This window comes from Nomascus leucogenys, chromosome 22a (genome assembly GCF_006542625.1).
Source record: "Nomascus leucogenys isolate Asia chromosome 22a, Asia_NLE_v1, whole genome shotgun sequence".
In the NCBI taxonomy this organism is placed as follows: Eukaryota; Metazoa; Chordata; class Mammalia; order Primates; family Hylobatidae; genus Nomascus; species Nomascus leucogenys.
Genome location: NC_044402.1, coordinates 15,512,638 through 15,530,717, shown reverse-complemented (window position 1 = coordinate 15,530,717; position 18,080 = coordinate 15,512,638). Strand labels below are relative to the sequence as shown.

Sequence of the window (18,080 nt, the reverse complement as noted above, 5' to 3'; positions counted from 1 at the left end):
CTCTTCCCATGCAGCAAGTAATGTGCTCGCAATCTGTTCGAGCAGCCGCTTTATCCTCTCGAGGGCTCACTGCCCACTGCTAAGAGCCATTCCTGGCTCTCAAGGGACAGGTTGCCACTGGGGTTTGAGGGAACCAGCTGATCAGAGGCCACGCCCTTCTAAGTTCTGAACCAGATGAGAAGAAACATGAGTCAGATGGGGACTGAGGCACCAGCTGCTGTCATGGGGAGCATGGTTTGGTCCTGGACTTCCTTACTCCCTGCCCCCAATCAGGTCTGTGATGTATCTGGCTGATGTCCGCCCCGCGCAGAGGACAAGGGTGGAGAAGGTCCCTCTTTGTGGGCAGCCAGGAACTCATGACAGTTCAAGCCAGTCAGCTCTCGGGGAGGGGGAGCAAGTCCACCTTGGAGTCGAGCTCTCAACTTCCTCAAGTTGAGGGTTGTTTCTGTGAAAAGGCATCAAGGGGAGCAGGTGACGACCTGTCTGTCGCTAAGGAACACCCAGTGGGCTTCTGCCTACAGCCACCTGTAGCTCAGGGACTGGGGATGAGCAGGAGAGGGCAGTAGCGGGGCTAGGCTGGCCAGTTTCCCACCGTGCCCTGGGAGGCGCTCTCGTGCGCTGCCCTGCCTGCTGCTGCCCGCCGCTGCCCGCCGTGTCCATCAGTTACCAGCCAAAATTACACACTGGCTTTTCTAAACGTGGTGCGGAGGAGATACAAGTATACAGCAATTCTAAAGAGAGGAAAACAAAATAAAACAAAAAAAGCCAGAGAGAAGCTAGCCAGTCTAGAGCTCAGAGAAGATAAGAAAACCATTCCTCCCAGCCATATGTTAATAGTGAAAATGACTCAGCACTAAAACTCTATTCGGAGGCAGAACAAGTCTGAAAGATGGATGTTGACATTTCATTCTGTTCACAGCCCTCAAACGCAACACCAGAACCGGGCCAGCCTTGGCCTTCATAGTGTAAGCAGTGTTGCTGCACAAGCGTGCCGGGCCCCTCATGCAGGCAGGGCTGGGGCTGGCGGTACAGCGTGCTCGGCTCCTAGACGGCTTGGGAGCAGGCTTCCCGCAGAGGCTGCCACTGCCCCAGGCAGCCTTCCACACTCAAGTGGCCTGGGACCTGCTGGAGAGCGGGTTCTGACTCCATAGGGTCAGGCCTGAGTTTTTCAGCAGCCCCAGGGCACGCTGCCCCTCCAGCTCCAGGCGGAGGCATTGCCGCCGGGGTAAGCTCAGGGAACTTTCCACACACTGCGTGCGGGCCGGAACACTAAGCGTTAACTGCGGGTCTGAACACGAGCAAAATCTCCTGCTCACCAGCCTGGGGAAGACATCCTAGTGCTGAAAAACCAGACCTTCATCTCAGAGAGGGCCTGGCAGGACTACCACGACGCCAGCGGAGGGGATACATTCACCGTGCGGGGGCCGGTGCTGGCTGCGTACAGGCAGAGAATGAGCAAGGACGCTGCCACACCTCAATCATCATCGGTTTAACGACCACTTGGCATGACTCTCTGGCTATGTACATATATACACATATTCACATATATAATATGTAAATAGCTTTTGTGTCATTTACCCACCCAAAAAGTGTGGAAGATGTGAGAGGCTGGCAGCCCACGTTATTACTATCGAGAAAGAACATTTCAAAAGCCGAGTTCTCCTAACACACCCGTTCTCCGCTCGCGCCTCCTAGCTCCGCAGGGTGGGTAACTTGGCCTCGCAGGCACAGCCCATTTCCCTGCTGCTCTCTAATCCTCCAGCAGCAGCTCCAGCTCCTCCAGCGGCAGGCGCACCCGGAGCTCCTTCTCAGTCATCAGGTCCAGGATCTCCTGCATCTCATCGGGGAAGTACTCCACAGCATCCAGGTACAACACCTAGGGGCAGGCAGGAAGGCCACCCCACTCAGCCGCCACTTCCTGTCAGCCTGGAGGAGCTCAGGAAGCAAGGGCCAGGTTCCTGGTGACCCTGCCCTCCTGTCGCCCTCCACGGCCCCTGCTCCCCTTGGCTCACACTTTAACTCAGGCAGCACTGGGCATGTTCAGGAAGGACATTGAACTTGCAAAAGTGAGCAAACGCCAAGCAAGGCCTTCTCTTTTAAAAGGGGTCCAGGAATTGCTGGCCATCGCCCTCAGTTTCACTTCTGAGTGTCACCTGACCTGGGCTCTCACAGCCGGGCTGGGACATGATCCCAACTCTTTCAGCATCTGGGCTGGACTCTGACCAAATGCTGGGAAACCAGCTACCCACAGCAACACTTCCATGAAGCACCAGCCCCAGGCAGGGCCAGGCTCTGACTCCACAGGGGACAGTTTCACCAGGAAAAGGCTCTGGATGTACCTTGGGACAGGGTATGGCATCCATGAGCCGAGCATCCCCAGTACCGCGGGGCAGGCCAGGAAGACACTAGCTGGACGGAGACCTGGCGGGAAGTCTTTGGGAAGCTGAAGACACCATGGCCTTTAACACTTACCTTTGCCCAAGGACAATTCTGAAGTGCTTTGTAGAATACACCTTTGCTTCTTTCTTTATTTCCTAAGGAAACCTGAGGTGAGGGGGAGAAAATACAAACATGATTAGTTGACACATAGAGGCTAAGGCTACACAAATGCCCCTGGATGACGGGCACAAGCCCTCAGCTGCAGTGAGCCCACCTGTGCAGAGGGCCTGGCACCGTCACGGTGGCCGTGGGACAGGGGCAGGTGCCAGGGAGCACTCAGAAGCCACTGCTGTGTTGGGGTTGTTTCCTCCCCTTCAAATGGCCCCAGAGTGTCAACCCTGAACACTACTGACTTTTTAAAGTCTCGGATCTCCTCCTTTGCTGTAGGCTGTCATGTCTGGGTGTTAGTAACAGTGCCTGAAACCAAGGAGTGTCGGTGAGATGAGGCTGAAGACATTATACGAATAGAGAAAATCTTCTACAATACTTATCTTAGAAAACATAGAGAAGACACTTGCTTTAATACTTGCCATTTTCTGAAAACTATCTTTTAGAGAAACGAGACGGCCAGGACTGTGATCACTGACCTTACGAAAGGTGCAAGTTCCATCAGCAATCTCAGTATCTGTGTGGATATTCAGCACGTGTTCTCTCCAGATATAAAACCCTCGGTCTTGACTCAGCCACACAGCCTCCTTCCCAGCCCAGTGTGGAAGGAGACCCAGCCTGGGACCTCCGCTGACAACAGCCCCTCTCAAGCCCTCCAAGGAATCACAGCCGACACGGGCAGCTCCACAGGTAGCTGGCTGTGCAGCCAGGAGTGGGCACAGGCAGGGCTTGTGGAGTCTCCGTTTCCACCCACCCTGTCCTTCAGGCTCCCCTCCCTCAGAAGGTTCTAGGGGACACCGGCCCTGCCCAACCAAGCGGCCGGGGCACAGCATCCAGCCCAGTGAGGGCTGCTGACCGGCTTCCCAGAAACGTGAACAGTGGCATCCAGGGACTCCAATCTCCAATTTACATCTCAGGAACTCCATCTACCAAGGATGGCCTCACTCCCTTTTCAATGTTTTTTGTTTGTTTGTTTTTGTTTTTTTTTTTTTCACTGTCTATGTTGCCCAGGCTGGCCTTGATCTTCTGGGCTCAAGCAGTCCTCCCACCTCAGTCTCCCAAGTAGCCGGGACTCCATGGCCGGTCCTTCTCAACTGTTAACTCCCACAGTCACAGGGACGGAACTGTGATAACCTTGCTTCAGGCAAGGCCCAGTCTTTCCCCAGCCTCTGCGAGTGCCACGCACAGGGCCAGCTGTGAGGCTCGGAGGACTCCTGCGTGTCCTCCCTGGTGGGAGCCTCCAGTTCTGAGGCTGAGCCTCTGAATTTATAACCAAAGAGCCATTGAGCGCTGTCTTTCCTTCCCATGCTAACATACTTCAGGGTCCTTTCCTAAGATACTGATGAAATGTAAGCTTTTTTTGTCCTTTTTGAAAGAAAAAAGAAAAACTTTAAGACCGTGCTTTCTCAACCATGCAGCTAATCCCGGAACCCAACAAATCCAGGTACACAGCTGGCTAGCCTCCATCAGTGCTGGAGATGCCCTCACTGTACGGAGGTATGGAAGGGCTCGATGCCAAGTGAAATCTTGGTGGTGACCATGTGTGGCTTCCGTCCATGATTTCATATTCTGAGACGTGGCCTGCGTGTACCTTTGACCTCTGACTGGCGCAGAGTCTCGAGGGAGGGAAGAGTTCATGGGCACTATCTGGCTCTCCTGGTCCTCCTTTCTCACCTCCTGAATTGACAACTAAGACCCCTCATGAAAGTCCTAAGTCAGGACTGAAACATAACAGAGGGGGCAGCTCTTCTTTGCTGGAGTTCCCATGGTACTGTGTCTGCACCCTACGGGATTGTGTCCAGGTAAATGTCTCCTCAGGTGGACTGGGAGCATCTCAGGGAACCAACAGGGTCTTTGCTGGGAACCTAAGAAAACAGCTAATGGAGGAGCAGAACTGCCGTGATGGGTGCCCGAGTGTGTGTGTCATCGGCCAAGGGCAGTCTCCCAGAGGGAAGCAGGAATGGAGACTTCACACAGAGGCCGCTTCCCTCACACGAAGCCCCAGGAACCGAATCTCATACAAACCATCTGAAGAACTCGGCCAACAAGACGCTGGCTGGGCACGGTGGCTCACGCCTATAATCCCAGCACTTTGGGAGGCTAAAGCAGGCAGACTGCTTGAGCTCAGTAGTTTGAGACCAGCCTGGGCAACATGGCAAAATGCTGTCTCTACAAAAACACAAAAATTAGCCCAGCACAGTGGTGCGCACCTGTGATCCCAGCTAAGGTGTGGGGATTGCTTGAGCTCAGGAGGCTGAGGCTGCAGTGAGCCGAGACTGTGCCAGCACATTCCAGCCTGCATGACAGAGCAAGAACCTGTCTCAAAAAAACAAAAAATGCTTATGACTCAGACCTGAGCTAGGCCATGATAATTCTCCCCTGCACGACCACAGGGGAGGCGAGTGACAGTGGTGGGCAGCTGCCCATTGGCCGCATCACTAACGTCCCAAGTGTTTGAGTCCTCCTTGTAGAGAAGCTATTTGGTGCTTCGTAATCACTTGTTTTGGAATTTGTCTACCTTCTTAGCAGATGTGTGCCACCTCCCCACGGAGGAAGCAACATCTCTAAAAAACGAGGAAGCTGAAGGTCTTAAGGCTTTTGCAACTTTTGATTCTCTTTTTTTATCTCCTTATAAACAAATCTGAGCAACTGTTAGCTTATACAATTTTTTAAGTAATTTAACAAAATATAACCAACCTTGTCCAAACAAAAAAAGATGCATTTCTATAATGCTCCCTCCATGTGCTCCTGAGAGAAGACTGACACTCTGCTGAGAGGTTTATTTTATCTCTGATAGAACTCAGGGGGATTCTTTTCCCTCCCACCAGCTCTTGTAAATGATGGCCTTTCAATATATACCGACTCCTGCCAGCTGTCAACAGGATGGAAGAAATTATACCAGAGGGTAAAAGGAAATCTAATGATTCACAATTCAGAAATGCCACTGCGCCCTTTTTATTTAAGACGTCTTTCATTAATCCCATGAAATCAGCTAAGTGGCTTATATACTCATAGTTCCTTCTTTATTGTGTAGTAGATGACCAAATTAAAGGATTTTAAGTATCTTGAAAAAACTGCAATTTTAGCTAAAACAACAAAACAATAAACAAGCCAGGCGCAGTGGCTCACGCCCATAATCTGAACACTTTGGGAGGCTGAGGTGAATGGACTGCTTGAGCCCAGGAGTTTGAGGCTAGCCTGGACAACATGTGAGACCCCATCTTTACAAAAAGTTAAAAAAACAGCCAGGCATGGTCGTGCATGCCTGTAGTCCCAGCTACTCAGGAGGCTGACGTGAGAGGATTGCATGAGCCCAGGAGGTTGAGGCTGCAGTGAGTCGTGATAGTGCCATTGCACTCCAGCAGCCTGGGCAATAGACTAAGACCCTATCTCAAAAAAAAAAAGTTTGGCTGAGAGTGTTAATGTATATGCAAAACAGCACATATGAAAGTCTCTCCTAAAAACAAGGTTTTAACCTGCTAAATTCCAACATTAGTGGAAAATTTTAATTGCTGTTTGTCTAATTCCTTTCCCTCCCATATTCTCCGTGGCCAAGATAAGCTTTAATTCCTTCACTTTTTTTTTTTGAGATGGAGTTTCACTCTTGTTGCCTAGGCTGGAGTGCGGTGGTGCGATCTCAGCTCACCACAACCTCCGCCTCCCGGGTTCAAGTGATTCTCCTGCCTCAGCTTCCCGAGTAGCTGGGATTACAGACATGTGCCACTACACCCAGCTAATTTTGTATTTTTAGTAGAGATGGGGTTTCTCCATATTGGCCAGGCTGGTCTTGAACACCCGAACTCCTTCAAACATTTTTACAGGGAAAAAAGTGCAAGCAAGCAAATAAGCTTGCATGCATGTTTCAAGAGTATATGTATGTGCATATGTATAAGCATGCATGTATGTGCACATATACACGAAAAGGCACAATCGTACAACCAACCTCACAGCCCTCCTCCAGGGAGCCTTAGCCTTCCCCCGGGCCTGCAAGGCTCCCTTCTCCTGCCTCTTCAGGCACTTGCTACCTTCACCTTGCATGCTGGCCCTAATGTGATTTTTCACTGTGTTAACAAAGTGCTAGGAGCCTGCCCAGATGCCTCAGGAACTGCTAGGGGCAGTCTCTGCTCTAATTAGTCCTGAGTTCCAATACTACCTTTCCAAAACGAGAGAAATTCTCTAAGGGGCCAGATCTTTTTTTCAAAGCCAATAAGCACTTTTTGTCTACAACCCAACCAAACTAGGCTCATGGCAGATTCTTAGTAAAAATATTGTACATTTGCACCTTACCCTGCCTCTACCTGTAAAAGACTGGGTAAGTTAAACTGGCAAATGCGCAAGCTCCACCATTTTAAATGTAAAGATGGGTGGAATCTTTATGCTGGGGATATCAGGGAGCATCTGCTCTGCTCCCTCAGCTAAGCAGCCTGATGACAGGAGCGGAGGTTTCACTAAAACCCTGGGCTCCTGACTCTGCTGCCTCAAACTGTTGTCTCTACTAACAGCAGCATCCTGCCTGCAAGTTTCCAGCTCACACATGAGTCAAACCATAAGATCAGAGCTTCTGGGTCTGAAGAATAAATGTTAAGAGAAATGCATAAACTTTTGCAGTTTTTTTTTTTTTTTTGAGACGGAGTCTCGCTCTGTCACCCAGGCTGGAGTGCAGTGGCGCAATCTTGGCTCACTGCAGCCTCCGCCTCCCGGGTTCAAGTGATTCCCCTGCCTCAGCCTCCCGAGTAGCTGGGATCACAGGCACCCGCCACCACGCCCGGCTAATTTTTTGTATTTTTAGTAGAGACGGGGTTTCACCGTATCAGCCAGGATGGTCTCAATCTCCTGACCTCATGATCCACCCACCTTGGCCTCCCAAAGTGCTGGGATTACAGGCGTGAGCTACCACACCCGGACTTGGTAATTCATTTTTGATGCCAACTTCTGCCCCCAAGAATGTGCCCATTATTCCTGAGTGTGCCCATAAGCACCTGTCCTGAGGTCACGGGTCCCACCCAGCCCCTCAGGCCTTCAGTGCCTGGCTCCGTCCAGAGGTCAGAGAGACACACCCGATGAATTCTGGAATCAAAGACAGGAATGAATGGGGGCCCAACAGATACAGATACTCGCTCTGTATCTCTTTACACTCCAGTTTTGTCATGTGTAACACGATCAAGTTTTGAGAATTTATCCTATGGAAATCTTCAGATATATACGTAAGATTTATGAGTAAGGAAGGTCACTTTGGTTTGTTTTTTGTTTTTTGTTTTTGAGACAGGGTCTCAACCTGTCACCCAGGCAGGAGTGCAGTGGTGCGATCTCAGCTCACTGCAACCTCCGTCTGCAGCTCACTGCAACCTCCCTGGTTCAAGCGATTCTCCTGCCTGAGCCTCCCAAGTAGCTAGGATTACAGATGCCACCACATCCAGCTAATTTTTTTTTGTATTTTTAGTAGTGACGGGGTTTTGCCACGTTGGCCAGGCTGGTCTCGAACTCCTGACCTCAGGTGATCCGGCTGCCTTAGCCTCCCAAAGTGCTGGGATCACAGGCATGAGCCACCACGCCTGGCCAGGAAGATCACTTTTGATTTCCGAAACGTACAATATTCTTTAAAGACCATTTGGATATGACTGAGTACCCTTGAACTAAAGCAAGAGGCCTAGAAGACTGTGTTTCTAAAAAAAAGTGCAACTTGGCAACAGATGTATTACAGTAAACAAGGCCCAGCCCAATGCCAGGCCTTTAACCCAAGGCTGAGCCAATTCACAGATTCTATTAAGCCAAAGAGCCACCTTTCAGCTTGTACATTCACATTCACAAAATTAAATGGTGTCTCACCATATTTAATCTCTATGGTACTTTTAAATGAACACAAAGCTGCTTTAGAAATGTCGATTTTAGGCCGGGCGCAGTGGCTCGCACCTGTAATCCCAGCACTTTCAGAGGATGAGACAGGCGGATCACTTGAGGTCAGGATTTCGAGACCAGTCTGGCCAACATGGCAAAATCTCATCTCTACTAAAAATGCAAAAATAAGCTGGACTCACGCCTGTAATCCCAGCTACTCAGGAGGCTGAGGCAGGAGAATCGCTTGAACCTGGGAGGCAGAGGTTGCAGTGAGCCGAGATCCCACACTACTGCACTCCAGCCTGGGCAACAGAATAAGACCTTGTCTTAAAAAAAAAAAGAAAAAAAAGGGAAATGTTGATTTTTTTTTTTTTTTGAGATGGAGTCTCACTCTGTCATTCAGGCTGGAGTACAGTGGCATGACCTTGGCTCACTGCAGCCTCTGCCTCCCGGGTTCCAGTGACCCTCCTGCCTTAGCCTCCCAGGTGGCTGGGATTACAGGCGCATACCACCACACTCAGCTAATTTTTGTATTTTTAGTAGAGACGGGGTTTCGCCATGATGGCCAGGCTGGCCTCGAACTCCTGACCTCAGGTGATCCGCCTGCCTTGGCCTCCCGAAGTGCTGGGATTACAGGCATGAGCCACCATGCCCAGCTGGAAATGTTGATTTTAAAAATTACATCCTAGATTACATTGTTTTTTTTTTTAAGAGACAAGGTCTCATTTTGTCGCCCAGGCCGGAGTGCAGTGGTGTGATCATAGCTCACTGCCACCTCAAACTCCTGGGCTCAAGGAATCCTCCTGCCTCAACCTCTGGTGTAGCTGGGACCAAAGGCTCACACCACCATGCCCAGCTAATTTTTAAATTTTTTTGTAGAGATGGAGTATCGCCATCTTGCTTAGGCTGGTCTCGAACTCCTGGGCTCAAGCAATTTTCCCACCTTGGCCTCCGAAAGTGCTGGGACTACAGGCCTGAACCACTGCACCCAGCCTGAACCTTTTCTTTTAATAACAAAACAATCAGGACCTAGAAATTCTTATGAGCAGAATGGCAAAGAATATAGGTCTCTTTCAAAGGAAAGCTCTTAGACCATTTTGCAAGTTGCCGACTTAAGTCAATTCAGAGAAACCCACATTAAATCCTATTGCACTGAATAGCCCAGTAACTACTCTTCAACTTCGTTCTACCAAATATTTTGAGGAGATGCACCACTTGCAACCTCTTCCCAAGTCCTGAGAGATCTGACATTATTCCATCAGGATTTCTTAGAGATTCACCAATGCCAAGAAGATGAGAGTGAAATATGGCCTCCCAGCTCTCCTGGGCAGGGGCTACTGGACACCCATACTTTCTCATTTACAAAGGAAGAGGTAGAGCTCTGCATGAACACAAAACATCTCAACATTTTCTTACCAGAAAGTTCAAATACATCCTCCACAGCAAGGGGCACTGGCTGCCACTGTCGCTGCACAGGGCATTTTCAAACAGGGCTTGGATCCGATGCATTAAGCCGGTCTCAGGAATTGTGGCATGGATCTCTCTACTGTCTAACCTGCAAGGCAAAGGCTCACGTGACTCTGACACAAGCTCTCTCATCCTACATCACAGGAGGAAGAGACGCCTTAGTGATGACAAGTGTCAGCAACAACCAGATCAGAGAGAGTCAGGGGAGAGCTGTCCCTCAGGCGTAGGGCGCTGTGTACGGGGCTTCTCCAAGGCCAGGAGAAGGCACAGGCCAGAGTTCTGTGGTTTCCACTCCACACCGAATCTGTCTTGAAGTCACACAAAAACCCGCTCGCTTCCGTTTTCTAAAGAAAGCTACCCTTTGCTGGGCGCGATGGCTCACACCTGTAATCCCAGCACTGTGGGAGGCCGAGGTGGGTGGATCACAAGGTCAGGAGTTCGAGACCAGCCTGGCCAATATGGTGAAACCTCATCTCTACTAAAAATACAAAAATTAGCTGGTGCCTGTAGTCCCAGCTACTCGGGAGGCTGAGGCAGGAGAATTGCTTGAACCTGGGAGGCGGAGGTTGCAGTGAGCTGAGATCACGCCACTGCATTCCAGCCTGGGCAACAGAGTGAGACTCCGTCTCAAAAAAAAAAAAAAAAAAAAAAAGAGAAAGAAAGCTACCCTTTAATCAGCAGAATGCAAATTCTACTTTACAGGAAGAAAAGACCTTTTGATTTATAATAGAGAAAGCAAGGCTCACATGGAGTGAAAAAATCCCAATGGAAGAAATAAAAAACAAGTGAAATATTATTCAAAGACAATTTTGGCTTATAACGTCAGAGTGAAGCAACAGCAAAGATTCTCGGAAAACAATGATGCCTAAGCTAATGTGTCCCCCAGATTAACATTTAACCTTTAGAGAGAAAATACTGGATCAGGCCGGGTGCTGTGGCTCCCTCCTATAATCACAGCACTTTGGAAGGCTAAGATGGGAGGATTGCTTAAGCTCAGGAGATGGAGACCAGTCTGGGCAATATGCCAAAACCCCGTCTCTACAAAAAATAAAAAATAAAAAAATTAGCCAGGCATGGTGATGCCTATAGTTCCAGCTACCGGGGAGACTGAGGTGGGAGAATCACTTGAGCCCAGGAGGTCAAGGCTGCAGTGAGCTGAGACTGCACCACTGCACTCCAGCCTGAGCGACAGAGTGAGACCCTGTGTCAAAAAATAAAAATAAAATAAAATAAGAAAATATCGTATCAAAGATGGAATTTAAACATGACACTTCTGTCACTAGGAATGCTGACAGAAGCTCCCAGTCACTACACACTTTGTGCCAAGCACTTACCTCATTGACCCCTCAGAGAGACCCTATGAAGTAGGTTCTTCATTGCTATCTGACAGAGAGGGAGCTATGAGAGAGGAAGTGGCCTGCTCAAGTTCACCCAGCCGAGAAGAGCTGGCACTGGAATCCAGAGAGCTGCCACCTGGCCCCTGTGCTCTTAGCCATCAGGCTTTCGTGATGGCTTCTCAGCATTCCCATGGTCTGATGGCCACCACCCATGCACACAGAAGCAACATTCACACTCCCCAGAAGCACACCCAGGCGACAGCCACCAACCCCTCTCCTGAGAGGCGCTGCTACTTTGTGTCTCGCTCACCTTTCAATCCGTTATTCTATGACACCTACAGCCCCACAGCAGGTGTTCTGGGCACCGTGCCGTGTTCATCCCTGTATTCCTGAGACCCAGCAAGGTCGGGGGAACACAGCAAGCATTCCATAAACATTTGTGGGACACAAAAACAGGACGGTCTGGAATTACCTCTGGACAGTTTCCACCAGTCTCTTCCTCAGTTTCTCAGCTTCAATTGCAAACAACCAAGGCTCCAAGGGTTTGGCAGACCTGGTGATTGTGTCAAAAAATCTCCTGGTCTTGCTGGCACTGTGGGACTTATTCTGAATCTGTACATAGGACCTCCAAAGAACCTGGTTGCCCGGATACAACTTTAAAGCCTGTGAGAGTGCCTCTCGCAGAGGGGCCAGTGGGTAAACACTCACTTTCATGTGGAATCTCAGCAGGCTTGTGTGCATCAGTGTGATGGCTTCGAGAACACTGGTCCAACTCTGGGAGCTGGCACTGTCCCCCTCGCCAGAGCCTTCTGGGAAAACAGAACTGTTCAGTTTTGCAAACACCTGTTCGTATATCCGCACAGCAGCATCAATCCCTATGGTCAAATACTGGAAGAGCATGAAGCATTTAGCCAGGCTAATTAGGCGGCTACAGGAATCGGTGGGAGCTGGATCAGAGACACAGCTGTCACCCAAACAGTCCTGCAGCGCGTGCTCGTAAGCCTTTCGCGCTTTCAAAATGTGAACAGCCAACACCTGTCCAGTGTAGGGCCCATAGGGGCTGCTCTCAGTCAGCTTGGTTAATATGTGAACAGCTCGGGCTGTGGCGGCCCCTCTCACTTCTGGCGACAGCTCCACCTCCAGCTCAGCATAGAGCAGACTGAGCTCACAGAGGTCAGAGTCTTTCAGTTCTCTGCTTCCTGCCATGCCGAGTGCTGTGTCAAAAACTTTTCTGGCATCCTCCGTGTTGCCAAGCAACCACTCCAGATGTGCATACTGCTTCCACAGGCAAAAGTTGTTGCAGTTTTCTGGCTCCTTAAGGAGATTCTTGGCTAGTTTTTTGCAGTTCTTCCCTTGTGACTTTAATCTCTTCTTGTTTTTAGTGTGCAGGCACCAAATGACCTACAGGGAAAAAGAGAAGAATGACTTCAGGTGCTCTGTAATTAAGGCGTCCTCTGCTGCCAACTGTAGAAAGCACTGACAGGAAGGAAGGCGTCTACACTTCCTCCCTTTATCATGGGTCTGGTAAACACTGAGGCTCTCTGAGCTGGAAAAGAAATGAGGATTTTTACCAGGGCCACTACTACCCCCAGATTTACAATCCAGGGTTCCAGCTGAAATCTCTATAAACAAGGCTACCTACAAATGTTCTTCTCCAAAGAGATGTGGCCACAACATTTTAACAACTAATACAACCTGGTGTGTATAATCTGTAGTTGAAGCTTCAGAACTTGGGTGCTAAGAGAGCCAGTACTAACTGTGGCCAGCAGAGGACAGAACAGCCGATCCAGACTCATTTCTAGCAGAAAGAGGAAGGTAAGTATTATAAGTAGCTTATCTATTATTTATTTTTGAGATAGAGTCTCACTCTGTCACCCAGGCTGGAGTGCAATGGTGCGATCTCAGTTCACGGCAACCTCCGCCTCCCATGTTCAAGCGATTCTCCTGCCTCAGCCTTCTGGGCAGCTGGAATTACAGGCACGCGCCACAACGCCCAGCTAATTTTTGCATTTTTAGTAGAGATGAGGTTTTGCCATGTTGGCCAGGCTGGTCTCGAACTCCTGACCTCAGGTGATCCGCCCGCCTCGGCCTCCCAAAGTGCTGGGATTACAGGCGTGAGCCACCGCGCCTGACGCTGATCTATTTTAATAAGCCCTTGAATGCTCTGACGCTGCTTTAAAACTATTCTGAGCATTGTTCATATAAGGATGGGGACCTGGTAGTGCAAGATAATACAATAAACAGCTCAAGAGTCACTGAGGTAGCCTGACTCGTTCCTGTCTTACTCCTCTTCATTGCGGCCCCTCAGAAGGGCAAACACACACAAGGTGCCTTCAGGGTCACTGGAGGAGGAGGTGCTGAGGCATAGTTCCAGGGAGAGCACTCGGAGGCTTACAATCCCGTTTATAAACACTGACATGAAATGAAAAGTCCCCAAACACGGAAGGACGAATCTGGAATTACCTTTGCAATCTCATACTGTAACCAGGAGAAGCAGAGCTGGGACTTCTCTTTGCCTGAAAACAAGGGCATGACAAGGTGGAAGACATTGCGGATGAACTCCTCGCCCTCTCGGTTCTGACCCCTGGTCCAGCGAGGACAGCCTAACCTATCCAAGCGACCAACACAGCTAGCCCCAGAAAATGAAGGGTTGAAAAAAGTCAAGGGCTTTTCATCATAAAGTTCATTATCAAAGATGCTGTTCTCATCCATGGCCAGATAAAGACAGGAGGCTGGAGGAGTAAAGCCAGAAGGCACACCCAAGAACTGCAGGAAGGCCTCCACCAGCTGGAACTGAAGATCGTGGCTGGAAAGTCTGATCAAAGACTGCCCAATATCATCAAACAACACCTGCAACAGAGACAAAATAAAGCGACCCATGTAACCAAACAAAACCTGCACATTTGTCACAATTCTCTTTATATGCATATACTAATGGTTCAACATTATTCAAATTAAATCAATTTTAAACAGACAGGAGCTAAGCTCTCTGTCAGCACAAGCCAGAGGCCTCGCCAGGCAACCTGGACAGCTGGAGAATAACTGTTAGGCAGCCCTGTGGTGCCAACACATGGGAGAGCCTGAGGAGAGAAGGCATGAACAAGTTTAAGCCAGAAGCTTTCAAAGTATCCTGATGGATTTGTAGAAAATCTAGAAACATGTTCACTTCTGAAAGCATACATAATTATTGCTTTTGTACTTTGATAACGCATGATGGTGAAAAATTTGTATTGTAAGATGGAAGAGAAGAACTTTACTATTGTGGTTTCCTTGTATAAAATTGCTCCAAGAAATGAAAAATATGCTCAAATCTAGATAAACAGACAAAACTAGACAAACAGACTCAAGGTAACAGGAGCAATGGAACATATTAAAAGCAATTATAAGAGCCTAAGACTAACTGTAAATGTCTATAGCTGAGTTCATGTAATAATTTAAAAACATAAGGCCAAGGAGGCCACCCTTTGTGTCCTGGTGCTGCTTATCTGATTGGTCTTTGTGGCTCTCAGTAAAGAGGAAATCATAACATAAGCACAATAAACTAGAGTATGTGGGACTCAATCAAAACCATCGATTAATCAGAAAGCTGCTTCTTTATGTTAAAAATAAATTAGAAAGCTTTTCTCCCCCAGGCTTTGATTACAGAAAAAGCTAAATGGTAAGAAATTGCTTGCAGCAGCAGTCTGCTCCAGAAATCTGCTTCCAGGAGACTGCTGGGACTCTAAGCCTTGAGAAATGACTTCCAGAAGGGTGGCTGTGAACTCTACAAAATCCTCAGATACCAAAGAAAGATTCCACTCTTCTGCAGACATTCAGCTTCAGCGAGGCAAGAGGCCTCCCGGGTAGTCCCCTCTCCAAGACTTTCAGTGAGTTGAGGCTTCCCTAGAAGCTGGCCCCTTCTTCCTCCAGAGATCACCTCTGTCTCTATCCCCACTTCTCTGTGTCCTCACTCCAGTCTGGCCACCCCATTCCCCACTCCTCAAATGCTCCTGGCACTCTGGGGCCTTCACTTGTGCTGATCCCTCTGTCCAGAGCAGATGTTCTGTCATCAAACAAATATTCCTTCAACATCCAAGAGGATACACTGAGTGCTCACCACAGGACAAATGCTGTTCTAGGCACTGACGTCAGAGCAGTAAGCAAAAGGGATAAACTCCTTGCCTTCAGGGCACCTCATTTGTAGAAAAGGTCACAGAGCTCCAAGACACAGAGTTGGTATCTTGTGAAACTGGATCAATTCCAGGCATCAAGACAGCATTTCTTCATTTTAATTTAAAACCTCCAGAGCTGCTGGCCACTAAACACAGGGCAGCATGTAACAAGTCACATGCTAACAGTAAATGAGATAACACAGGTGAAGTGCCTGGCACGCCACAGGTATTCAATAAACGCTAGTTTCTTCTTCCACAAGACAAGCTGATGCCAACTGTCCAACATGGACCCTACGGCCAGTCCCTCTTGTCTTCTAGAGTCCAGTCTATCCGCTACAGCTTCACGGACCCAAGAATGGGGTGGGGAAAGTGGACACAAGGAAAGAATCTAGGACAGTGATTCTGAGTTTTTTGAATAATCTGTATGTATCCCACAGGGCTCCACATGAAAAATTAACTGAATGACCTGGAAGACAGTCTCCAGAGGGGTGACCACAAGGGCCCACCCACCTACTAGGGGACAGGAGCTCTCTGGTCAAGCACCTATATGCTCCCCCATCACCAGCAGCCCAGGAAATTCTACACTGATATCCAGCAGTAAGGAGGTTTCCACAGATGAGAACAGGAGCAGGTTAGCATCTCCTAAGCTAGCCAACTGCTAAGAGAGCTCCAGCGGCCTCCTTTCAGATAACCAAAGCGCATGGGAATGGAAAGCAGGCAGGGGCCCCCTGGACAGCTTCCTGCCTGGGGCGGAGGATACATGCCTGTCTCTCGGGATCCTCACAGTCTTCCTCACTTTGCTTCTTGGTCTTATCAGGGCGCCAGGGCCGCCAGTGCCTCTGATCTCGGGAACGCTCAGCAGCAAGCCAGATCTGCCACCTGGGCAGAGTCTTATCTTTTATTTCCTGGTCGTCCTCTTCTGGTTCATCGTCATCCTCATCTAGACAAGAATGAGACTTCTTCACCTCATCAGCAAATAAAACCACCATCGCCACTCAATCAGCCTGCTATGTCAGGGACTGCTGGGCGCCCACAATGCCAAGATGTGTAAAAGCCATGCCAGCCTCCCAGGATACTCAGTGGCATTTAGGAACTCTCTTGTAATCAGTCAGGTCCTCAGGAAGCAAAGGAAGACAAGGTGATAAAATCAAATTATTTTTAATAGTATAGTGATTAAAATGGAAATGACACATACTCTAGAACAGTACTGTCCAATAGAACTCGCTGTGATGATGAAAATGCCCTACATACCTGCATTAACAGGGTAGCCACATGTGACTCACTGGGCACTTGAGATGTAGCTAGTAAAGGAACTGAATTCCTTTTTTTTTTCTGAGATGGAGTCTCGCTCTTGTCGCCCAGGCTGCAGTACAGTGGCACAATCTCGGCACACTGCAACCTCCGCTTCCCAGGTTCAAGCAATTCTCCTGCCTCAGCCTCCTGAGTAGCTGGGATTACAGGTATGTGCCACCAAGCCTGGCTAATTTTTTGTATTTAGTAGAGATGGGGTTTCACCGTGTTGGTCAGGCTGGTTTCGAACTCCTGATCTCAGGTGATCCACCTGCCTTGACCTCCCAAAGTGCTGGGATTACAGGCGTGAGTCACCACGCCTGGCCTGAATTCTTAATTTTATTTAATTTTAAATAGCCACATGTGGCTAGAGGTTACTGTATTGGACAACACAGTTTTAGAATGCTAAATGACATTTAATGATGGCACTAGTTTAGATTTTCTTAAGTCATCCAAATTTTTAGCCAGGGACCGTATAATTAATTATGACCTATGCTCACTAGAACTTGCCTTTAAAAAAGCCAAATCAGGATATCCAATAATTTATTTCACTTTGTTTCCTAACTCTGAACATGTAGAAGGGAAGAGGAAGAAAGCCAGAGTTATCTGTAAAGTTCAAGGTTAAAAAATAAAGAAAGTATATAAAATGGTACAGCCACATAGGAAATCATTTTGGCAGTTTCTTACAAAACTAAACATGCACTTAGCATAACTGCACTCTTGGGCACTGATCCCAGATAAATGAAAACCTACGTTTACACAAAAACCTATATGCTAATGCTCAGAAGCAGCTTCATGCATAATCGCCAACACCTGGAAACAATCCAAACATCCTTCAGTAGGTTGAACAGTTAAGCTGTGGTCCATTTACACAATGGAATACTACTCAGCAATCAACATGAACAAACCATTGATATATGCAACAATTTGTATGTATCTCAGGGAAATTATGCTAAGTTAAAAAAGCCAATCTCAAAAAGTTACACAAAACACAACTGTTCCCAGGGATGTGGACAAATTGGAACCCTGGGGCCCTGCTGGTGGGAATGTAAAATGGTGCAGTTGCCGTCTGCTGTATGGAAAACAGCATGGCATACTAGACACAGGATTACCGTATGAGGCAATTGCACTGCTGAATATCTACCCAGGAGAACTGAAAGCAGAGACTCAAACAGATACTGTACACCCATGTTCATAGCAGCATTATTCACAATGGCCCAGAGGTGGAAGCAACCAAAGTGTTCATTGACAAATGGATGTCTAAACAAAATGTGGTATACACACATAGTGGAGAAGTGTTCGGCTTTAAAAAGGAAGGAAATCCTGGCGCGACATGGATGAACCCTGACGACACTATGCTAAGTGGAATCAGCCAGTCACAGGAGGTCAACTACTGTATGGATTCCGCATCCACCAGGTTCCTAACGTAGTCACTTTCATAGAGACAGAAAGT

The 18,080-nt window shown here is 48.5% G+C and overlaps 1 protein-coding gene across 5 annotated transcripts in view; it reads right to left on the bottom strand.

The window, feature by feature from the left end:
- The window catches only part of NRDE2 (NRDE-2, necessary for RNA interference, domain containing), a 56,467-nt gene continuing 38,387 nt past the window's right edge, over positions 1-18,080 (bottom strand). Inside the window, exons 9-15 of one of the 5 annotated variants that reach the window (XR_004028070.1) lie at positions 16,102-16,277; positions 13,650-14,036; positions 11,659-12,587; positions 9,799-9,937; positions 2,473-2,544; positions 1,672-1,876; positions 1-731 (exon numbers count right to left, since the gene is read on the bottom strand). Coding sequence is in view for 3 of the 5 variants with exons in the window: in XM_003260874.3 (XP_003260922.2) it covers positions 2,314-2,544; positions 9,799-9,937; positions 11,659-12,587; positions 13,650-14,036; positions 16,102-16,277 (1,862 nt within the window). In the remaining 2 variants the exon portion in view is untranslated. Of the gene's footprint in view, positions 2,545-9,798; positions 9,938-11,658; positions 12,588-13,649; positions 14,037-16,101; positions 16,278-18,080 lie in introns of all 5 variants that reach the window. The other 4 variants (XR_004028071.1, XM_030804315.1, XM_030804314.1 and 1 more) reach the window with 4 other exon arrangements.